The 25248-nt window shown below is 42.8% G+C and overlaps 1 protein-coding gene across 1 annotated transcript in view; it reads right to left on the bottom strand.

Annotated features, from left to right (window-relative positions):
• Nucleotides 1-14374, bottom strand: part of Stard9 (StAR related lipid transfer domain containing 9) — an 85530-nt gene extending 71156 nt beyond the window's left edge. The window contains exons 1-3 of the mRNA XM_041678789.1: nucleotides 14264-14374; nucleotides 9196-9265; nucleotides 6616-6732 (exon numbers count right to left, since the gene is read on the bottom strand). Coding sequence (XP_041534723.1) covers nucleotides 6616-6732; nucleotides 9196-9265; nucleotides 14264-14310 — 234 coding nt within the window. The 5' untranslated portion in view covers nucleotides 14311-14374. The remainder of the gene's footprint in view (nucleotides 1-6615; nucleotides 6733-9195; nucleotides 9266-14263) is intronic.
• Between the last annotated feature and the right edge of the window lie 10874 nt (nucleotides 14375-25248).

Genomic DNA, 25248 nt, shown 5'->3' with positions numbered 1-25248 from the left:
GCTGGTACATGCCTATAATCCCAGTACCAAGACAACTGCTAGTTCAAGGCCAGCCTATGCTATATAATGACATCGTCTACACCAACTCCACTCCCCCAGAAAGAAGGGGCCTTTTGTTGATCAGCTGCACTGGCTCTCTAAACAGAAGACTATTGGAATGGTGCTGACTGGGCACTTGGACCAGACTTGCTCCACAAGTGTGAAGGGAGATTTAGTACCTGGGAAGGCTGAGCAAGAGGCTTCTTCAGGGGAAGCCAGCTGTCATCAGTCAGGCAGAACACAACTGTCTACTGTGATAGATATAAAGACACTTTGTTTAAAAGCCTACCTTTGGGGCCAGCAAGATAGTTCAACGCATAAAGACTCTTTCCACACAACCTAGACACCTGAGTTCAATGCCCAGGACCCATAAAAGGATAGAAGGGGAAAACTGACTGCAAAGTTGTCCTCTGACCTCCACACAAAGTCAGTGGCATGCACGTATAATAAAAGAGGTTTTTTAAGGGTTACTTTCTACTCTTGTTTAGATGATTTTCCAAATCACTTTTCTACAAAGACTCTCAAAGCAGTCATCACCATCATCGGGTGTTTCTTCTTCAATAAAATGGCAATCCCTGTGGACCTCAGAACAGGCCTAAGTGTGAAGAGTGGGATGGGAACCTAAGACGGATTCTCAGCAGTGCAGATCAAGTGAGACCTGCTGGACAACATCAAGGTCAACTGTCTCAAAAACTGTCCATCAAGTATTCCTCCCTCACAGATAACCTCTTTTCAGCCTAGATCTCCAGGGCTCCAGAGAGTACCAGGAATTCCTATTCCTCTTGACTCACTCAAGGAAAAAAACAAACAAAAATCTCAAACTACTTTTGCATTTTAAATGATTTCTCCAGGCTTCCCTGCCTATTTTTGTATAGGAATTTGGCACCAGCAGCAACCTCTAGTATCAGGGACTCTGTCCTTCAGATGTTTCTATGAATCTAAAGGCTAATCTTCTAAGAGTCACAGTTAAGTGTAGAGAAAGGGAGAAAACAAGTTAGACAAAGCCAAAAGAATGACCTTATCCCTTCCAAATCCAGCTTCGGGAGCTGAGCAGCTGTGCTGCTGGCAGAAGGAGCAAGCTGCAATGATGCTCATGCTTATCTCCCTCCCCCTCCCAGGCCTGCAAAGCCCCATCCAACTGCTACACAAAAAGGCTTTTTCTTATAAACGTCTCTCCCTTCCACTGCTGTCTCCATCTTGAATGGAAAGAAACAATACTAGAATTGGAATGTACATAGCTCTGCAAATATTCATGAGAAAATGCTCTGCCGCCCACACGTGGCTGAGCTCCCCCGGCACATGCAAGAGCCAGGACAAGGGGATGCCAAGAAACTCTGACATCTGTGTTTCTATAACCAAAGCAACTGGGATAATGTCTCATAATATGTAACAAGATTCAAGAAGTTAAGACGGGGGATGTAGCTTTGTGTAGAATGTGCCTGACACATAAGAAAAGGACCAGGATCAACTCTAAATGCAAAACAAAACAAACAAAAAAAGTCAGGGTCTGGGGGTTGGAGGAGTTAAGAGTGCTTGATTTTTGTTTTGTTTTGTTTTTTATGATTCAAAAATTTCATTATTATTTTTATGTATATGAGTGTTTTTGTCTGCATGCATGTGCCTATAACGCCCGCCCCCATGCCCTCCCCACATACTCCTGTGCAGAGACAAGCAGATCCTTGAAGCTTACTGGCTAGTCAGCCTGGCCAAATCAGTAAGCTTCAAGTTCAGGGAGAGAATAAAGTTGGAGGACCAGTGAGATGGCTCAATGGGTAAAAAACGCTTGCCTTGCAAGACTGATGACCTCAGTTCAACCCCTAGAACCCATCCATGTTAAGGTGGAAGGAAAGACTAGACCCACAAAGTTGTCCTTTGACCTCTATATTTATACATACCTACTCATGAGAATGAATAAAATGAAAAAATTAAAATAGTAAAAAAAACGTAAAAGTGGAAAATAATAATGGAAAAAAGATCTAAAGTCAACTTTGGGTATATTCACTTGGGCACACACACAAAGTATCTTGAATGGTATCTAGTACTTTTTCCAGCATTAATACACTGGTCTTTTAATAATTTATTTACTTACTTTTTTTGAGACAGGTGTTTGTGTTGCCAAGCTAACCTGAGACTTCTGGCATGACTGGGATGCACCAATGGCACCAAGCACCCAACTCAATACCCTGAAACTCTACTTAGCCACCATATATCAGAATTTAAAAATTCTCCACAAGAATCTTTACATCTTAGACATACACAATGCTCTGCAAATTAACTGAAATCTGTTCTGTTCTAATAGAAATGAAGACCAGCTAGTTTTCATGCTCCACAGATTGTAAACTTACCATGTTCTGTACTTGGCATTATCACCAGTCTTTGCACAGTTGGGTCAACAACTACTACAATAATGGCAGTTTTCCTCTTGGTTTGCTGTTAGGTCTGACAGTGCATATGTTTAGAAATGACAGTCTTGGCTTAGCACGAGCGGGCTATAGGAGAATTTCTGATGGCTAGATAAAAGCCTGTATTCCTCAGGAACTTGTGGGACAGTTCCGGTTTAGTTCCATCTGCAAAAGGGGCTATTTCCCTTGCCTCGAGCAGAAGAGACATATGGCTCTCCACTGACCTATACCCATAGTAGCACATCAAAACCCATGCTGGCCTCGAGGCTCCTTCAGTCCCTACTCACATGCACATTTCAAAGCCCCCAGTGGTAGCCTCCTTGCTCTCTGCCTCCACAGTTCCTCCCGTACTGTGTTGGCCCTCGCACAAACTCCCTGTCCCACCTCAGTTGGCCCCCTTCTCTTCAAGATAGTCCTGGCTACATTAAGTCTGTTTCCTTTTCCTCTCTGCTCTTGACTCTTCCAGATGCCTCTGGATGTTCTTTCTTATCCACAATAAAATCTTCCCCTAACCGCAGAGCAGCCATTTGGGTGGTTTCTTTACCATGTTCCTTGTTCTGGACAATGTGTGGGTCCCCTCCCTAGACTCTCCAGGTTTCTGACATTCTCCAAGTAAAGTGGTAGAAAGCTTTTATCCCTTTTCTTCTCCCTCTCTCACAACCTCACTCCTACTTCTCCTTTTCCTCAGTTCTCTTTCTACCTTCTCCTCTTAGAAGGCTTGCAGTGACATACTCTGTGTGGTGTGGTGCTTTGTATTCAGTGTACTATGAAGACCAGAAAATATAAATACAATCTCACTACTGCAATTTTAGTTTTAGATTCAGTGGCTGTAGAGAGAAAAATCTCCTCACCCACACAATTTTTAATCTGGAAAAGTCACAAATGTTTCCGTCATGTGTTTTAGCCAAATAACTATTTTAAAATGAGGATTCCCAGGAGAGTAGAGGCAATTGCTTTGCAAAGGGCAGGGCAGCTTTTTGTTCCTGAACATGCCTTTTGTTGACTCAGGCTGGTTTGTTGCAAACAGCCACTACTGTTCTTGGTGGGTAAAGCTGAGCTAAAGTTCCTCATGGAAAGTTTTACAGACAGACAATAGGGCAAACAAAATGTGTGTGAGCAGAGAACTCCTGCCCCAACAGCTGCTCATCACCAGGAGGAAGTTAGGTGAGTTTTCCAAGCAGAACATGCTGGTCCCAGGAGAAATATACAGCTTCAAAGAAGGGTTAGAAAAAGTGTGCACTAATGGATGGATCTAGATAACACCATATTGAGTGAGGTAACCCAGACCCAGAAAGACAAATATAGCATGTACTCACTCATAAGTGGCTTTTAGACATAAAGCAAAGAAAAACCAGCCTACAGGACACAGCCCCAGAGAAACTAGACAACAAAGAGAACCCTAAATAGAGAACATACATGGATCTACTACATAGGAAGGTGAAAAAGACAAGATCTCCTGAGTAAACTGGGAGTTTGGGACTCACAGGAGAGAGTAGAAGGGGAGAGGAAAGGAAGAGAGGGGAGAAAAATGTATAGCTCAATAAAAATAAAAAAAGGAAAAAGAAAAAGCACGTATTTGCTTCTCATGTGCTGTAAGAGAATGCTTGCTCACTGTGCCAGGATCTGAGAGAAAGCACATAAAAACTCACATATCAACTTACTAGGTGGGAAATGAACATAAGTACTTTAACAATTCCTTCATCATATGGTAATTCTGAGATATTCACCACCACAAAAATGGTAATAATACACACACATAACTAATAAAAATAGGCCATAGAGATTTTAAGTAGCTTGTTCAAAGTAAGACAGTAAATTAGTATCTGTGCCTATTTCAAATGTGGGTCTAATTTCAGAGCATAAACAGATTAGCATTAGTGCAGATTCACACCAGGGAGAACAGATCAATTTTGATGAAAAGTTTTGGCTGAACATCCAAATATTTTTAATAGGGTATAAATACAATTTTTATCAATGAAGATCTTCCTTAAGAATGGAAAGTTAGGGCTGTGGAGTTGGCTCAGTAGGAAATGTCTTTTGCCACCAAGCCTAAAGACCTGAGTTTGATCCCTGGGGCCACATGGTGAAAGGATAGTAAAGACTCCTAAAAATTGTTCTCTGGCCTCCTTATATGTGTGTGACATGCACAAACACACCTTCAACAAATGTGTGTGTGTGTATAATTGATTTATTTAGTTTTTAGAGACAGGGTTTCTCTGTAGCCTTGGAGCCTGTCCTGGAGCTGGCTTTGTAGACTAGGCTGGTCTCAAACTCAAAGAGATTCTCCTGTCTCTGTCTCCCGAGTACTGGGATTAAAGGTGTACTCCACCACCCCCTGGCAAATAAGTGTAATTTTAAAAAATTACAAATAATAGGAAGCTAGTAACACCAGGGTTATAGGACAAAAGATCACGGAATAAAGACAGATGTGTTCTTTCTCTCTTCTTTGAGACAGGGTCGCTTTTAGCCCTCGCTGGCCTGGAACTCTCCATGCAGACCATGCTGGCCTCAAACTCATAGATCCTTGGCTTTGCCTCCTGAATGCTGGGATTAAAGGTGTGCACTACCATCCCCAGATCCCGCTCTTACTTTTCTTGTTGCTATGATTAAATACCTTAATAAAAACAAGAGAATGGGGGAAAGTTTATTTGGCTCACAGTTCAGGGTACAATCTATCATGGCAGGGAATGAAAGATGGCAGATGCTGAAAGTGGCTGGTCACACAGCATCCAGTCTGGAGGTGGGACACTATGAACATTGGTGCTCACCTTACCTTCTCTCCTATAGAGTCCAGGATTCCTGCCCACAGAATGGTACCATTCTCAGGGACAGGCTCTTCCTACCTGACCGTTATCCAAGATAATCCCTACAGCCTGCCAACGCCAGTCTGCCAGGTGATTCTAGAGCTCATCAAACTGACAACTGAAATTAGTCATCATCACACATTTACCTGTGAATTACTAACATTAACATCTGTTTTGTTTGTTTGTTTTTTGAGACAGGGTCTCAACTGAGTAAGTGGCCTGGAACTTGCTATATAAACCATACTGGGCTCCAATTCAGAGATCTGCCAGCACTTGGGAGTAAAAGTGTACGACAACACTGCTCAGGTCCTAGGTGACATTCTTGTTTACATCCACCAATAAACAGTGACATCTTGTTAACATCTGTCTATGAATGGTGACACCTTGTTCACAGGTATCTCTGAATGCTAACATCTTATTAACCATTATCTATTAATAGTGATACTTTACAGTCTATAGATAGTGACATCTTCCTAACAGCTATCTATGAATGGTGACACTTTGTTAACATCTAAGTCATATATACACAGACACAAGTATGACATGTTTGAGGTGAGCCTTACTAACTGTGGTGGTTTAAAAGAACATGGCCCCAAAAGGCAGTAGCACTATTAGAAGTGTGTCACTATGTGGGCCAGCTTTGAAGTCTTTTCCTCAAGCTTCACTCAGTGTGACAGTCAGTCAACTTCCTGTTGCCTCTAAGTCTAGATATAGAACTCTCAGCTCCAGCATCACATCTATCTGCCTGCATGCCACCATGCTCTCCATCCTGGTAATGAACTGAACCTCTGAAACTGTAAGCAAGCCACCTCAATTACATGTTTTTATTTTAGGAGTTGTCATGGTCATGGTATCTCTTTACAGCAATAAAAACCCCTAAGACACTGACCTATTACAATAGTAGAAGACTACCTGCACTAAGCCCCACTCCTAGTCACTCTGAGGTCCAGATTCGAAACGGACACTAGTCAAGTTCCCACACCTTCACCAAGCAGTCTTTTTCCACCTCTTTGCCACATTAAAAAAGAAGAAAGAAAGAAAGAAAGAAAAAAACTGATGCCACTTATTACCATTTCTCAGATTAAAACATTAGTTTCTAACCAGCATATCATAAAATACACTCATCACCCAGATTCCATGCTAATTTATCTAAGTATCCAGTTATAAAAACTAATGCTATCATTAAAATAACTTTAAACATTCCACAATGTATTTGAGGGTTTTCCTCTCAAAAACCAGTTTTCATTGAGAGTTTTCAAAGTTAAAAGTAGCAGTTAGAGTACTTTAAGTTTGCAACTGTCACAATGACCTTGAAAAGTAAATTTACGCAAACATTTGTAAAAAGGAGAATGGAGGGAAAATGACATTACCACTTCCTGAGATGCATATTGAGGGTCCTCCGGGTTGACTGACCAATAGCAGTAATCAAAACCAAACGCTACAACCTTCTCCCGGGTGTCTCCAGACCTCTCTGGTCGACTGTTCACCTAAAATTAAACACAGCATCCAGTGTCTTTCCTGTCATATCATTGGAATCTGGACAGTGGCCCTTAATTATGCTCTCTGTGATTACAGAGACCTGGACTATCACTATAATGTTTACAACAGCCACAAAAGAAGAGAGGTAACATCTATCTCCATCTCACTAGGAACAAAGAAGGACCCAGGAACTAAATATGCCCATGACACAAGCCTGTGTCTGCGCACAAACACATGAACTATAGGACAGCGCAGGAGAAAAAGGCTCTTTTACAGGACTTCTCCATCACTCGTTCTTCCCTAGGCATTTCTATAGAGGAGACTGACAGCATGAGCAGCACAGCCTCTGGGTGCAGCAGATTTCATCACCTTGGAGCTTTCGCTGGGATCCTTCAGGAATCTACCTTCAGTGACTTGGAAATAGTATTAAATGGAATAACCAGGAATAATATAGCTGCTGAACACAGGGTAGGGCCAAAACGTGGAACTATGCTGAGCCCTGGGTACTGGGTAGAATGGCTGGCATTCTTCACAGACATGCCTAGTCTTGGTATTTAAACTGTGGCACTCAGGAGTTAATGATCTTCCTATGATAAAATGCCTTTTGCATTTTCATCCTCTCCAGAGACAAGAAACTGAAGAATGGACACCTGGTGCACACCCTGAGTTCCTAGTTCACTGGTATAAAATGGCCAGGATGCTACAAAATCACCAGTCGGTAAGCACGCACAGCTTTGCGTGCTGGCTGCTCCACTGTCTTCTGCCAGCTCCAAGTGGGAAAGCATGGCCACAGAGGGTGCTCCTTGAGGAGGAAGCAGCACTAAGAGTGCCCATATCAAGGTTAAGGGGAAAATATACCCAAAAACACATTTTAGACAAGAAGAAAGTTAGAAAAGGGGAAGGCAGCTCTGACATTAGCCATTCAAAATCTACAGAAGAACATGGATGTCATAATGAATAATAGCTTGTTCATAAACAACTGACCTTAGGGAAGCCAACAGCTAAGGAAGTGTGTAGAGGGCAAACTGGAATCTGTCCTTGGGTGCTTGAGAGGTGGCTCGGAGGTTAAGAGCACTGGCAGCCCATCCAGAGGACCTGGGCTTGATTCCCAGCACCCACATGGTGGGTCTAACCATCTGTATCTCCAGGCCTGGGGGATCTGATACCCTCTTCTGGCCCCCTAGGCCACTAGGTACCTATGTGGTACATAGACATATATGCAGGCACAACACCCATACACATAAAATAATATTTTTTAAATTTGCTTTTAAATTTTCCTCTTGGAGGGCTGGAGAGATGGCTCAGTGGTTAAGAGCATTGCTTGCTCTTCCAAAGGCCCTGAGTTCAATTCCCGGCAACCACATGGTGGCTCACAACCATCTGTAATGAGGTCTGGTGCCCTCTTCTGGCCTGAAGACATACACACAGACAGAATATTAAATAAATAAATAAATATTAAAAAAAAATTTCCTCTTGGACATACTTTATTCTCTAGACCCAAGAGTGTAAGATCTTATAACAAAACAGCTGAAGTGACTAGCCAGGGCGGTAAGAGAGAAGGCATGGGATGGAAGGCCCTTTGTTCTCCAGGAGCTCCTGCTTAAACTTTCACAGGACCCCTCCTTTAACAGGAGCTAATGACAAGAGGAAACAAGTCACAGCAGGGAAGTAACGGGGGGGGGGGGGGACTAGAGCTCTGAGGGCTGGGATTTAGACGACCTTCACTCTGCCTCAGCTTCCTCAGCTCTAGGAAAGGCTGGCATTGCATCACAAGCTAACTACAGCATCAATCACGTGATCACCTCCCTGGCTTCTTTCCACTGCTCAAGGTCCACAAAAGAAGAACCAGCTCATCTTCTGCATCAGGAAGGATGGAGGAAGTTGACTCTGGAGGGCAGGGTGAGGAACAGGGAAGGAAGTTTCCCTTGTCTGCCCAGTTGTGCTCCAAATTTAAGCAGGGTTGTGGAAAAAGAAATCTGAACAAGACTCGGGCTAGTGACCAACTCCCTTCTGGGATCTGCAGGCTGATGTCTGACATCTGGACCGTATTATGGCCAACACAATCCCTGCATTATCAGACAAATACTAAAATTCCTAATAATGACCTGGATAAAGTATTATCAGTTGAGGGGCTCAGGATAAAGTTTAACTGGTGGCCAGGTGAGTTACATAGGCATACAAATTGCCCCCAGCATGAGTTAGACTAATTACATAGTCTGGATTTGGTTTCAAAGCAGCTCCTATCAGTTTCCAAAACAGCTGCACTATTCTATTTAACAGCATGGACTACAACGCCACATTTTCTGGACTCTAAGCATAATTCTTTTGTTGTTTATTTACTTTATGATTGGTCTAAGCTTTTCCCACAATCCTTACATCTCCTGCTTTCTAATATATTAAACATATTCACCCCAGAGTCCCCTTTAATTATAGATTCGTACCTAAGAAAACAAACACAATTTCAGGCTTACCTTCAAATTCCTGATTTTTGCCACTTTGTCCTCAACTTCCACAATAATTCTTCCCCCTTCTTTGGCCTCGCTAAGAAATGAGAACAGAATTCCAATGAGAAGAAATACTTTTTGTTTTCTTTTCTGAAACAGAATCTTAGGTAGCCCAGGCTGCTTAAATCTACTCTCTAGCCAAAAATGACTGAGCTTCTGATCCTCCTGTCTCTTCTTCCTAAATGCTAGAATTACAGGCATGTGCCACCACATCTGGTGCCCACTTAACACTAACACACACACATCAGAAACAAAAACAGAAAAGACAAAAAGAAATTAGTTTTCTCACTCCTGTCCCTGTTCCAGGAAGTGCAATGTCTGTCTCCATAAATAGCCAAAAGCACGTGAAGACTCCCTTGAGGGCACACTTTCCTGATCAGACACTTTGACTCCGGAAGCACTAACTGTCACCACCATTTATTTCGGTGATAATGTATAAAGCACCATATTGTGTATGGATACTGTAATTTCCCTACCCACCCTACTCTCCTGATACCACTTCATAGCATGTCTTCATTCTGACAGAATTTTAAAGCCTAGAGAAATTGCATAACTCATCCAAGGCCACCCAGCCAGGACCAGTAACTGAGATTTAAGTCCAGATCTGTCTGATCCTTAACTATAGCTTTAAAATAAGGCTTGGAAAATATCTTTGGTCCAGTGCAAGACACAATTTCTCACCGTCTCTGAACCACTGTACAAAGTACTGATGAGAACACTGCAGTCCTCTCTGCTGAAATGTTGGGCGTACTTCTGAAGTTGGAGAAAGCCAAGGTACTTAGAAATCCTCCTACACTGTCCGTACGTGGTAACACTGATAGCAACTAGCCCACCTTTACATTCACTATAAACTTCTTCTTGCAGTGCTGGGGATTTAAACTTACTCATTTTAATAAGCTTATTTAATAGGCTTATTATGGTGATCCATGCATCTGAAGCCCACTCTTTTCATAACAAAAACCTCTGGCTAGGACAAGATGGCTCATCAACTGAAGGCACTTGGTGTATCTGGAATAAAGTCCTAGATAAAACTTCGCTCTAGCTGGGCAGTGGTGACACATGCTTTAATCCCAGCACTTTAGAGGCAGAAGCAGGTGGATCTCTGTGAGTTGAGGGCCAGCCTGGGCTACAGAGTTAGTTCCAGGACAGCCAGGGCAATACAGAGAAACCCTGTCTTGAAAAAACAAAAAACAAGACAAAACAAACAAAAAATAACTAGCTAAGTAGCATCTTTGTTAGTTGAACTTAAGTTTCTGTTGTTTCTTTCCCCTTAAGGCTTTACTGTACTTTCTTGTCCACTATACAGAAGACAGTACACGAGAGAGGTATTCTTTTGTGGTGGAGGCGATCAAACCCATTGTCTTATACATCTAGGCAAGTGCTTTATCACCCAGTCACACACCCCCAAGTACAGAGATATTCCCAACTCCCAGGATCATCAGTCCACAAGTAGGTGAAATTTTCCTACCTCCTCTGCTCACCTACAGACATGTTGGCATTAAATTTTAAGAGGGCAGAAAGGACATCAATCTCAAGGAAGAAGCTGGCTTCAGCTGGGTGGCACATGCCTTTAATCCTAGCACTCAGGAGGCAGAGGCAGGTAGTTTTCTGAGTTCAAGACCAGCCTGGTCTACAGAGAGTGTTTCAGGACAGCCAGGGCTACACAGAGAAACCCTGTCTCAGAAAACAAACAAAAACCAAAAACAACAACAACAAAAAGAAGCTGACTTCAAACGGTTCAAACCAGTCCTACTAAGGAAAAGCCCTAAGCAAGGCAAAGCAGTCACTATTACTAGCTGCCAGAGCCCATCAGCAGAATCCATCTTTAGCATCAAAGACTTTGAATAGAAGTAAGTCTACAGGCTGCCTACATCAGAATTAAGAAGAATACAAGAAGGCTGAGTTAATTCAAATGTTTAGAGGAGTAGAGCAGATCATAAACCAGCTTCTGGGAGGCAGGGATTTTACGTGTGCTGTAATTTGAAAACCACTGTTCTAGAGGGGAATTTAACCAAGCTATACATTTGTACTTATTCCTTTTTTATTTTATTTTATTATTATTATTTTTTTTTTTTTTTTTTTGGTTTTTCGAGTCAGGGTTTCTCTGTGGTTTTGGAGCCTGTCCTGGAACTAGCTCTTGTAGACCAGGCTGGTCTCGAACTCACAGAGATCCGCCTGCCTCTGCCTCCCGAGTGCTGGGATTAAAGGCGTGCGCCACCACCGCCCGGCCTTATTCCTTTTTTAAAACTCAAAAAAGAAACAAACGAAAAGAGGCCAGGGTTCCCTGATTGCTCTTCGAGCAGATGAGGGAGGGGGACTTGATCGGGGGAGGGGGAGGGAAATGGGAAGCGGTTGTGGGGACGAGGCAGAAATCCTTAATAAATAAATAAATTTAAATAAAAAAAATGTCAAAACTCAAAAAAAAAAGAAAAGAGGCCAGAAGAACAAAAATGATCACTAAAAAAAAAATAAAAATAAATAAATAAATAAATAAAAAATGATCACTAAAAATGATATGACTAACACCTGATTAGACATGAAATGGTAACAGGTGATATGATCAAAGTTCATTATCTACATATGTGCAAATGTCATAATAAAGCCCATTATTTTGTACAACTAAGACATGCTAATAAAATGTTTTATAAAAAGACTGACATGGAGACAGGTGGTGTGGGTTACACTTTTAACCCCAGCACTCAGGGGACAGAGGTAGGCAGATCTTTGTGAGTTTGCCACCAGCCTGGTCTACAAAGGGAGTTCCAGGACAGCCAGGGCTACAAGGAAAAAAGAGAAAAGAAGATTGACATGATTATCATTTTAGTCTATTTTATAGATCAAAAACCAAAACCAAAAAGTGGAAAAAATTAAGGTACCAGGTGAAAGTAGAGGGCAGTGGGGCAGAGCTCAGTGGGGCAGGTGTTTTCTCCAGTGGCGAATGACTCTGGACAGGCAATGGCAGCATCTCTAACCAACAAACAGAATTTCTGATTATGGGAAACATCTGAGGTCAAGGGGAGGCCTCCAAAATCACTTCTGTGTTATTTCATCCAGCATTTTCTCTAGTCCTATAGAACACAGGAACAATTTTGAGCATCTTGGGAAGGAGCAGTGTGGTTTAGTGAATCAAATCCTGCTTCTAGAACTTAAGCAAGACCATGTTCTCATTTGGAGAAAAATAATGTAAGCTTGGGCTAGATAACTTTAATGGTTCCTTCTCAAGCACAGTTGTCAGTCCTGATAACTTATCTGTAAGTTGGGGCAGACAACACAGTCAGCAGACTCTCCATATGCAAAACAGCGTCAATAAGCAGTGGGTACCACCACCATCTCTGCAGAATTCTGTGGGAATTGGAGAATGGTCTAGTCTAAATGTCTTAGCTGAGATCACACTAATTTTTTACAAAACTACTCCTGAATCAGTGACTGTGGATCTGCAGCCTGCTAAAATCAGCTCACACCTGGAGACCAGGAGGCTTGATGATCTAATCTACCACTTACTCTCAAGCCTCTTCACTGGAGCTGAAAGTAAATAAGTTCCCTGATTGTTTTTCATTTTTGTTGGACGAGATATGTTATTCTCGGCATCGACTGCAAGTAACAAAGGGTTTCAACATCCTTTTCTTAATCTAATCCATGCTATTTGAAACTCCTGGTTTCCAAGAACTAAAACGTTAAGAGTGGTCAATACTGCTATCCTAAGAACCCTAAAAATTAGTTTAGAAAGAATGAAATCTACCAGCAGTTACCTCCTCCTGGATAGCTGCTCCCTGGAAGCCTCCAACCCTGAGTCACCTCGTGTAGTTATGCAAACCCAGATGTTTAAAAACCAATTGTCCTGGCTGTCCTGGAACTTACGCTGATAGACCGGGCTGGCCTTGAACACAGAGTGGTTCACCTGCCTCTGCCTCCTGAGTGCTGGAATTAAAGGCATTTGCCAACAACACTGACATGGGTGTATCTTCTTATGTCTTCCTCCTATCTCATGGTTCTCATTCTGTCAAAACTTTTCAAAGCAAATGACCTCTACAAGGACAAAACTAACACCCCATGATACTATTTCTGTCATAGGAGACAAAGCCTTTCTTGACCTCTGTGTACTGGACATTGAAGATTTTTTTCTACAATAAATCCCAAGATATGTCATCTGGTATAGAACCACACTCTGCCAATTTTCTCGCCCATCACTCCCTGCGTCTATCCCACGCACGTGTCCAAGGCTCCCATCTACACCCTAACAGCCTAAATTTACTTTCTCTTCCTGCTCTCTCTTTAGAGAGCTCTGCACTTTCCCCTACCTGTCAGAAAACTCAAAGATCTTTCAGAGCAGTTCAGACATCAACCCTTGTGCAAAGCCTTCTTTGACTTCCCCAGTGGGAGAGGATGAAATGTTCAGTTCCACAATGGTTGCCTCAAGGGCTGAGAGGTGTGGAATGAGGCGCAGGCACAAGGAACTGGCACTAAGGAGCAACTTCCCCTTCCCATGTCACAGTTCTGTTCTTAAATCACGTCAGCTGTTGAGCACAGATTGAAATCACACATTCTCTCTCTGGGCCTCAATTTCCCTCCCATATCCCGACAATCCTTTTTCCTAAGTCCCCACTGAGGAATCCCATGTATATATGTATATGAACACACCCTCCAGTCCTCTCGGATCCTCCTGGGTCACCATGAGGAGTGGAGACTGCCCACCTCTTTGCACCTCCTCGTCATGATGCACGAGAAAGGCCCTACTAAGTGCACCAAGACCCGAGCCAGGATCCCTAGAAACTCTTATTGGCAAGATGCCAGGGATGTGTAGACAGGGCAGCGACCTCTGGAGGGAGGCACACAGGAACCGCTATCTCCTAGTACTTGACGGGAAAGCTAGACTTGAAGCCCTGTCCCTCCGGGCCTTCATGGCTTCAGGACCCTGAGCCCTCAGGGCACTGTGAGTCTGATTTTTCTCCAGGCCAGTCCACCGAGAGAAAGGCGGGTATCTCGCTCTCCTCTCAGTTCACTTGACGCCTCAGGAGCCCCCTCCTGCCAGACTCACCGCTTGCTGAGAGGCCGGACCCTCACGGCCACCTGCACATTCGCCATCCCTCCGCCACAGCCCAAGACCCGCACAGCGGTCCGGCGGAAGCATCCCTGGCCGGCATCCAGCGAACAGACACAGCCACAGGCACAGCAACCACAGACTGCCCCGCCCGCCCCACGCGCCTCCTGGCTGCAGCCCCGGCTCCGCCCTAGGGGGCGGGGCCCTCTGAGCCTCGACCAATCCTGATGAGGGTGGGCGGGAGGATGTGCGGGCCGCTCCGCCTCTCTCCCGCCCAAGTGCGAGCCACCGCCCGACACGGACGGAGCTTCCCAGCCTTGGCCAATCCTGAGACGAGGGGTGCGCTTCCTCGCCTCGCTCCACCCTCTCCACCGCCCCGGACAGCCCTGCCCAAGTATGAGCCTGACAGGGGCGGACCCCGCAGCCTCCAGCCAATTCTGAGAGAGGTGGGCCGGGCCACCAGGTCTCGTGCCTCCTTAGACGCCCCTCGCGTGCTGCGCCACCCACTTTGTTCTAAGATTTGTTGGCAAAGTTTTTGGTTAATACTCGAAAGTTCATGAAGTAAATTGCTAAATATGCTAAATATTGTTCTTACCCTATTGGTCTGAGATATCAAAACTGCTGCTAAATTTTAGGAGCAAAAATGAGGTGCCGCCTCATTTGTGAAGGCTGAGGCAATAATATTATTGAGCTCAAGGTCAACCTGGGCAGCACAGGTGATTCGAGGTCAGCATGGAGTGCAGGTGAAATCCTGTCTCCAAACAATGAAATGGGCAAAACAAATGATTTTGCAGTTACAAGCAGGGTTTAATGAGGAATTTTGTTGTTGTTGTTGTTTTGCTTTGTTGTTTGTTTTTCTAACTTCCTAGCAAGTGTCTCTTTACTGCCCTGGAATGTCACCGCCATCCTAGGAGTATTTATAACACAGAATAAATGCTGTCTATACCTGTAAAACCTCAAACCCAGCTTGAAGTTAGCCAAAACCCCTTCTTGACCAGTGGCACTGATGTGGAGTTGGAAGCCAGCCACAAAGGAAGCTCCTGTATCACATAACAACAAAACAAACAAGGGTCTGTATCCACTAAAGACTTTTAATCATGTATACATCATGATTAGAGAGGAGTGGGTGCAGGGTTAGCCATTACTTAGAGTTTAAAGTACTTTAAAGTTGACTAGGAATCAATTTTTTTTGGAAGCAGCTTTAATTGAAATTTTTATTGAATAATCAGATTTGATAAAGCTAAAATCAAGGACAGCTTCTTTATTTATTTATTTATTTATTTATTATGTATACAATATTCTGTCTGTGTGTATGGCCAGAAGAGGGCACAAGACCCCATTACAGATGGTTGTGAGCCACCATGTGGTTGCTGGGAATTGAACTCAGGACCTTTGAAAGAAAGAGCAGGCAATGCTCTTAACCTCTGAGCCATCTCTCCAGCCCCCAAGGACAGCTTCTTAAAATGAGAATATATGAAGGTAGCATGCCATTTTATTTAAAACTGCGAATCGGTCACATTTTAAAAACGGATGAGAGAAGACATCCTGCAACCATCTGCATTCTGAAGAAATAAGAGAGGGAAAAACTCTAATCCATGCAGTTAGATGCTTCAGCGGGCTGAAGCCTGCTGGTTCCTGAGGTCTGCGGCTCCTGTGAGACCTGGCTGATGGTTTTCACCTGATGTTGAAAAGTTCAGCGGCACTGCAGGAGCAGCCTGCCCATTCCTGCGTGTTGTCAGGAGGGTGGCCAGTGAAGTCTCCTCTACTTTCAGCTTCCCAGAAAAGAGGATACCAACTGTGTAGAAAACAGGACAGACGCATCTCAGCTATTGTGGAATGGCGTGGCCTCAATCCTGAGACAGAACCAATGATTGGTGCATGACAGACGAAAGGCTGGCCAATCATCAGCACCAGTGGTCAGAACAAAACGAATGAGTCCCCTCAGGCTCAGGAAAGACTTCACTGCTCAGACCGGAGAGCAAACCCACAGAGGAAATGAATTACTAGGAATCAATTTTACCAATCACTTTGCTCTCCCACCCACAACCTTTGCTACAGGGCTACCATCCCAAGAAACTGTACAATTTTAGATCTTGTCTGCCTAATTGGCAAAGGAAAGGAAAGTAGCAGGCTTTTTATAGTTTGTGTAATGAAGTCTACTTTGCAGGGTGTTTGGAAAAGCTAAACATGTCTGAAGCAGCTCACCTTAGCTCAAACGTTATCCCTGTTACAGTTAAAAAAAAATGTGTTTCTTTCTTTGTAGTATTATGTTGATTTAAAAATAATCAAGAAGAATTCTCCACCCAGAAAAATACTTTTTTGCTCTAAGTATTTTCAAGGCTACCAGAAGGAGAGACAAAGAAGAAAGAGCTAGAGAAAGATAGGAGACGGGGAGGAGAGCTTGCCCATGAGCTTGCTGGGGTGAGGATGGCAATATAAACACTGATGTGTGGGAGCAGCCCTCATGGCAACCCTTTTATACAACAGAGACTGGAGTATGAGATTCATATGGCTATTACATATAACATACTCTTAAAATAGGAATGAAAATCATTTCAAGCCAAAATATAAAGAAATTGCATAAGAGAAAAACTTGAAAAAGAATCTGAAACCCAGTGGCCCTGTACCACTTGTCCATGGTGATTCTTCAGGATAATACAGGAAGCAACCACTAAATTAATATCCCACCCCCACAAAGGGTTTGAGAAGAATTGAATTTGTGCTTTCTTTTCCCAAAGATGGTCTTTCGGAATGTTTCTCTAGCAGTTTGCATCTTCTGCTAATTTGATTCACACACAGAGCCATGCAGGTGTTGTGCATCATCCACCATTGCTATCACTGGGCCAACTTCAGAGCTGAGGGGCCGGAGGGGTCACATCACTCCTTACTTGATTTTTCTGTGGCATGTTAGTCCACTGACATATTTCTGCCAGTACTTGGCGGCTTAGGTGCTTGCTTGGTTCCTAGGAGCACAGACAATCAATAGGAATAACTGTATAGTAAAAATTTGCTAAATGTTCTTTGTCAAGGGCACTGGGTGGAGCTGTCAGAGAAATGTGCACTTCTTATATAAGCACCAGTGCATTTGTGCCCATTTTAGTTGTTTTCTACTACCCAGACATAAAAATACTAAAAATCCAACATTCGTTGGTTGTATTTTTCTCTCTAGAGCTGGCACTGGACTGTGCATTTTGGTTTTGTCATAATTATCCATGGCATTCATCCTGCACTGGCTGCCTGGTGAAGCAATACCTCCTGCCAGTTTTCATGGGTACATTTTGTGGTTAAAAAGACAATTTCCCAACTCACCAATGCTCATAAAGAAACCTCAGAATCCAATGTGGTTGGGTTTATACTTACAGAACTGACTTAAAAAATACTCCTGTGCCAGCCTTGCCTGTGAGACTGAATAAGGAGCTGAGAGTTCTTGCATCTTGATCCCATAAGCAACAGGAAGAGCTCTGTCTCACTGGGCATGGCTTGAGCATATATAAGACTTGAACGCCTGCCTCCACAGTGACCTACTTCCTCCAACATGACCACACCTACTCCAACAAGGCCACACCTCCTAATAGTGCCACTCCGTTGGTGGGCCATTTTCTTTCAAACTACCATAGACAGCATTTAGTTTTGATGCCACAAAAAGAGAAACGCACCTGTGATTATCACCTGTTCCCACTCCGTTTCTGCAGGGTATCACTTTGGGTTTGGTTTTACCAGGTCTTGTGGTTGTTTTGTTCAGAACTATAACAAAGTAAGGATTAAAGAGGTTAGACATTTCCTTACTAAATGTCTGCAGTCAAAGAAAACAAAACTTGTCAGAAAACTAAAAATCATTTAACTAGGCAATAAAGTAAGGACAACTCACACACACACAAATATGGTCCAGAATATAGAAACCATGTTCTCTTATGAAAGTCCTAAACTTTCACAGGCGAAGATGAAAATCTGAGTCTGTACTGAGGTGCTCACTGAGCTCTGATAATTGTTCTTGAAAAGAGTAAGTAGCAAGGGAATTTCTAATCCTGAGTGGGAGATAATTTCCCTTGCTTCCTGTATGTGACAGCAGACACAGTCCAAAACAGAACTGAAGGAAGATCAGGATTACATTACGTCTAGTGGAAAATTGAGACCTGAAATGTATTTAACATCAAGGCCACCATTCATAACTCGTGAATTGGTGGTCTCTTTGTAGGAGTCTCCAGGTACTGTCTAGTTACAACAGTCCCTGCATACATCCGCTGTAGAACACTGAGCCATGATACCACCATGTCAACCTCTTTCCAGATTGCCTGTCTTTTCATTCTCTTCTGGTTCCCCTCAGCACCTCAGTTTCCTCAAATATAACTCACAGGTCACATCGTAAGCACTCAGACCTTGTCAACCATTACTATTTATTTTACAGAAATGTTTAATCAGCCACATATTAAGCACTTTTCGATGTTTGTAGCACAAATACACATGAAAATCCCTTTTTTTTAATAGAATTTTCTACCTAATCCTGACTTGTACATTCACAGATACTAGTGGCTGAGGTGCCAGCCAGTCTGTAACAGTATCTGATCAGGGTACCAAGAGCATTCACTGTGCTGGGGAATCCTCATTCAACTTAGCAAAGTCACTTCAGACATACTCTGATGTGCCTGTCCAGCCCTGCCCAAGTGCACAGAGTTCTCTGAATGGTACTTTAAGAAATACATTTGCCATGCATAAAGAATATTCATGTCTCTAGACAGTGACAGGAAGTGGAAGAGAACTTTCTATTTACAAGGCAGCCTCATAACACAGACATTATTATTGTGTTTCCAAAAAGCTCAAATTGAAATTTGAATTTAGAGAGATGATAGGTTGGTAGTGTTGGCAGTAGCAGGGAGACACCAGAAGATTAAGTCTGGGTCCCCCTTAGGGATTTCCCTTATGATAAACTCAGGTCCTTTACTACGGCTCAGAAAAAATTTCAAGACAAGCTAGAATGAAGCGAAGTTACTATCTTTGTTACTTTTTCTATTGCTGTGATAAAACACCACAAACAAGGCAATTTATGAGAGAAAGTGCTGCTGGACGGTTGTGGTGCACGCCTTTAATCCCAGCACTTGGGAGACAGAGGCAGGTGGATCTCTGTGAGTTCGAAGTCAGCCTGGTCTAATGAAGCAAGTTCCAGGACAGTCAGAGCTGTTATACAGAGAGACCCTGTCTTGAAAATTCTAGATAGATAGATAGATAGATAGATACATACATACATACATACATACATACATACATACATACATACATGAAAGTATATAATTTGGGGCTTCCATTTTCAGAGGGTAAGACCCTGACCATATGACAGAGAGCATGGCAGCAGGCAGGCATGGCCCTGGAGCAGTAGCTGAGAGCTCACATCCTGAGACACAACCTTGAGACAGAGGAAATTAACTGGAAATGCTGTGAGCTTCTGAAACCTCAAAATCCTCCCTCAGTCCCTACCACCTACCCCACCCACTGGCAGACACATCACCTCCAACAAGGCCACACTTCCTAATCCTTTCCAAACAGTTCCACCAGCTGGAACCAAGTGTTTAAACATACGAGCCTATGGTGGCTATTCTTATTCAAACCAGTTCAGTGAGTTTATTAAGTATTTAGACAGAGAAACATGCAGGAAAAGGACTGTACACAACCCCAAGTCATGGAGTGGGCTTCTGGAGATAGCCACGCTTAGGTGCCTTACAATAGCTGTAATATCCTGTGGCTTTCCCAGTTTACATTCCTCAGTGCATGTAAATTACAAGTTTTTGCTTTTGTGTTTTTTTATTTGTTTGTTTGTTTTTATTTTTCAAGACAGGGTCTCTGTAGCTTTGGAGCTAGCTGTTCTGGAACTAGCTCTTGTAGACCAGGCTGGCCTCAGACTCACAGAGATCTGCCTGCCTCTGCCTCCTGAGTGCTGGGATTAAAGGCGTGTGTGACCACCTCCTGGTTTGTTGTTGTTGTTGTTCTTTTAAAAAAAATGCATAGCTCAGGCTGGCCTCGAACTCCTGATTTGCCTGCCTCTGCCTCCTTCAACAAAGCCTACTGGTGTGCGCCATCACAACTGGCAATAAATTGCAAGTTTTAAAGATTACACAAAGCTTAAAATTTAAGTAAGGTTTAAAGGATATATAAAAATGTGAGCTGGTTTATTTATTGTTCTTTCTTGAATTTCATTTTACTCTCTGAAGTATTCATAGAAGTATACAGTGTATTTAATCCTAGCCCCCTACTGCCTCCTCCACCTCTGTCTGACCTCCCCAATATCTGTTTCCCCTTAAGCCCTCTTTTTTAAAAACAATAATCCACTGTATCCAATTAGTGCTGTCCTTGTGTGCTTGACTTTGGGTTATCCATTGGTGTGTGAGGAATCTGCCAATGGCCACCCCTCAAAGAAAAGTGAGTTTTTCTCCTGTGTCAGCCATCAACTACTAGTAGGTCCTTGGGCGGGGTGGGGCCCTTAAGAGCCCCTCCCTACTCCATCCTGAAAATTTTAACTGAACTGATCTTGTCAAGTCCTGCACAGGCTCTGTGACAGTCATGTCCTGTTCAGAGGGCAGCATTCCTCCGCATCCCCTGGCTTTGACATTCTTTCTTCCCCTTTTCCACCTTATTCCCCGAGCCTTGGGGTGAAGAATGGCCCAGACGGCCCATCTACAGCTGAGTGCTCGTAGTCACTGTCAGAACTTGCAAACAGTTAAGAGTCTCTTCATTAACTGCCTACTGAGAGTAGTACAGCCTGGGTTTTAAGGCCATGTGGGGCAACTGGAGGGTCCCTATTGCAGACAGCACTAAAATCTGTGGAGTCCTAAACGTAAGGAAGATCTCTGTTCCAGCAGAGGATTCTGATTTGTGAGTCTACTCCTAAATAAATAACCGTCAATTTCTTAGTTTTGAGCTAGTGTGGGATTTCTTTTAAGCGTCCTTCCACATAACTGAGACCTTTTTCACATAATTTTTTTTTTTGAGACAGGGTTTCTCTGTAGCTTTGGTACCTGTCCCAGAACTAGCTCTTGTAGACCAGGCTGGCCTCAAACTCCCAGAGATCCGCCTGCCTCTGCCTCCCGAGTGCTGGGATTAAAGGCGTGCGCCACCACCACCCGGCTTTTCACATAAATTTTTAATCTTTTACTCAGTTTATGTGGTAAAAGATTCATTCTAAGATAATATCTTCTCTCTACATTAAAATTCCTGTAGTGGAATGTTAGGAGGGTAACATGACCAAAATGCAGTTAAGACTCAGATCTACATAATCCACATGTGCCTTCTGTAATTTCTCTTCGACCAAAGCCAATTCCCTATTCCAGCTGACAATCCCCTGGGACTGTTTAAGTCCTTGTCACCAGCTAAGGTTTTGTTTAAATTAGTCAGGTCATCAGGTTTTATCCCAATAGTGTGCCATAGAAGGTAAATGTCCCCTAGCGATCTTTGGAAGCCATTAAGAGTCTGCCATCAGTCTCTCCTAATTTGCACCTTTGGGGATCTAATTTTTTGTAAGCCTATTTCGTAACCTAAATAATTAACATAATCTTCTCTTTGTATTTTTTCAAGAGCTATTTGTAATCCCCAACAAGGCAAAATTTTCTTTAATTCTTTAAACATTCTTTCTAAAGTATCCACATTTGAATTGGATAATAAATATCATCCATGTAATGGTAAACTATAAATTCAGGAAATTACTTACATATCATTTCCAATGACTGACTTACAGAATACTGGGACAGGGTAGTGCTACTTAACATTCCTGTGAGTGAATCTTCCACTGATATCTCTTAGCAGGCTAAGATTATAAGTAGGCATTGTGAAGGCAATTTTTTTCTGTTTTTTTCTTGTAAAGGTATAGAGTAAGGAAACAATCTTTTAAATCGAGAACTATAAGAGTTCTCTATTACCATCCTTTAGGTCATAGAGAAGGCAAAGGAATGCCAAACTGCAGAAAGCCTATTGGCTGAATCACCTTATTAACAGATATTAGATCTGTTACCAATCTCCATTTTCCAATTTTTTTTTAAATAACAAGTTCAGGAGAATTTCAAGGGCTGGTTGATTCTTCAATATGCTGAGCATGTAGTTGCTCCTGTACCAGCTCTTCTAAAGCCTGCAGTTCCTCTGTTGTTAAAGGCCATTGTGCAAACCATACAGGTTTGTCTGTCAACCATTTTAAAGGTAGGGCTGTTGGTGCCTTTGGAAGTCCAGCAGCTATTATGCCCTGTTCTTGTACAATCTGAATTGTCAGTGACTATTCTCTTTAATACCTCTAATATTTTCCCCAGAAACATACGTTAATTTTTGTTTTGTTTCTAAGATTGGAGAATGTTAATCTGAGTATGCCACTGCTGTAACAAATCACGTCCCCACAAATCATTGCTATGTTAGCCACATGTGGTTTTAATGTTCCTCTCTGTCCTTCTGGTCCCATTCAGCTCATTTCATGCTCTACTTTACTTGAGATAAATTTCTGATCCCTAAGCACTGAACATTTACGTCCTGAAGAGGCCAACTGGGATGCCAAGATTCTGATGAAATTATTGTCTTTATCCCAGCCCTTAGAAAATATGACATCATCCCAGTTTTCAATGATATGGACTCTGTAGTTTCTGTTTGTGCTTGTTTATCAACTCAGATATTTCAGCTCCAGCAAAATTACTAATCTCAAAGATGTTATGTCCTACTAGCCACATTCTGTGCTGTAGTCCCCAAAGCCTTCTTTTTATTTTTCCATATTTTAGAAGAAGACAATGACAGTAGCTATGGTGCAGCGCACTTATAGGACATTTATAACTTTTAATAGCATGCCTTTACCAAAGTTTCAATCTCTAGCTAACAAAATTTATTCTTTTATTCTTTTGTATTAAGGCTGGAAGTTGCCAAGGTATATATGTGATATACTTACAAGCAACTTATATATTTGACAAATATTTGAATAAGTTTTCAGTTGAGATACATCTGGAAATACATCTGGATGACAAACAAGGCCATAGGAAAGTTTGGGGATGTCTGTATTTGGCACAGAAGATGATGAAGGAGGCTTTGAGAAAATAACTGTCAAGAGGAAAGGGAACTGAAGAAGAGTAACTCAGAAGAGTGAGACCGTTTTTTCAAAACTTTTTATTCTTTCATTCCTACATTATGCAATACATCGTGATCAGAAACAGCCTCACCTTTTATCCCCTACCCCGGCCCCCTAAAAACTCTCCTGCAACCCCCTGGTGTCTTTAAAAAACAAACAATGAAACCACTGAGTTCAATTAGGGATGCCTGTATGTGCATGGGTGAGAGACTGTGTTTATCGAATCATGGACAACTTACTAATGGTGATATCCCTGAAAAATACTGACTCCCTTCCCCAATAGGCATTAACTGCAAGCAGCTATTTAGCTAGGAGTGAGGCCTCACATGCTCCTCCATCCATCCTGGATATTGACAAGCTTGAGTGATGTTATGCAAGTTACCATAGCTGTGGGTTAATTCATGCATGCAACAGCCATGTCATGTCCAGAAAGCAGCTTTTCAAGGTGCTTCTTCACATCCAATGTTTAAAGTTCTTCCTGCCTCCTCTTCTGTGCTGTTCTCTAAGCCAAGGTGGTTGGGAGTGAGACTAGTGTCCTTTTCAAGGCTGAGCACTTGATGGTTTGTTATTCTCAGTCCTTTGACTAGTTACGAATTTCTGCATTCACCTTTGCTCATGGCAAAAAGAAACAACAGTGGTATACTCATATTTACAAGGCAATGTGGAATCATGTCTGTTATTCTTTCCATCCCTGCCCTAGCCACGCCCACTCCTTTTAACTTCTGACCTCCGCCCGCCATCGCTCTCTTTTTGCTTTTCTCTCCCGGTGTACACACGGGGCTTTGCCTCTCTCCTCCTCCTTCTCTCTCTCTCTCTCTCTCTCTCTCTCTTTCTCTCTCCCCCTTTCTCTCTTTTTCTCCTTTTTAATAAACATTTATGGCTTTAGAAAACCAATGCATTTAAAAATCAGCTTACAAAATAGTGGTTTCCATCAGGCTTCCCATACATCTTAGTGTGGTTAGCTGTCTCCTGACCCCTTCCTAACATCCCCAAGCCCATACCCCTTTCCACATAGTTTTTCTGCCTTCGTTACTTCTCCTCCAGACAATCTCCACTCCTGCACTTTAATCCCCTCCCTCCTCGGCCTTCCTTCTCCGATATTTCATGTGTGATGCAGGATAGGACCTTTTTTTCCCCCTCAACTTTTCCTCATTATACTTGGAATAAGGGAAATGGTCATTCTTTTTTAAAATAAGGATTATCATTGTGTATGATGTGTGCATATGACTTCCATAGCACATGTGGAGGTCAGAGGACAACTTTGTTTCTTTCCTTTTGCCTTCATATAGATTCCAGGAAGAGCCTTTCCTGGGAAACCATCTCATGGACCCAAAGTGATTACTCTCCGAGAGACACCCGAGTGATACAAACTTCTTTGGTTTCAGAAGAATATTCAAATGTCTTTGCATAAATCGACACACCATATTATATAGGCAACATGTTCCTTGCCTATTGGTTCATATCACCTTTGTCTCAGTCAATCCACACATGGTGCTGAAACCCCATTGGTCTTCACTCCCATTTGGTGCCAATTCCTAATCGTTTGCTTTTGGGGGAGACAATGGAGACACAGCTTGACTCACTCAGCAGGCTGGCCTGGAATTCTATTCGTAAACCAAATAGGTTTCAAACTCAGAGATCTGCCTGCCTGTCTCCCACGTGTTGGGATTAAAGTCAAGTGTCACATAGCTGAATAATTCCTAAATTACCGTTTGCCATCCCAGTCAATCTCTCAGAGTCAGTGTGCTGCAGCTGGGTTGCGTTTTAAACCATTTCCATCCTTCAATGAGGTTGAAGGAGCTCAGCTCAGCTCCACCCTCTCCACATTTCCCCATTCCACTCCCTTTGTATTCACTGCAGTTCTCTGGGAATGACCAGTCTGGACCCACCCAAGAGAAGGTGG

This window comes from Microtus oregoni, unplaced genomic scaffold, assembly GCF_018167655.1.
Source record: "Microtus oregoni isolate MIOR12 unplaced genomic scaffold, Mior012 000031F_ref0000149, whole genome shotgun sequence".
Taxonomy (NCBI): domain Eukaryota; kingdom Metazoa; phylum Chordata; class Mammalia; order Rodentia; family Cricetidae; genus Microtus; species Microtus oregoni.
The sequence above is the reverse complement of the archived record's forward strand: the minus strand, read 5'-3'. Positions and strand labels throughout refer to the sequence as shown.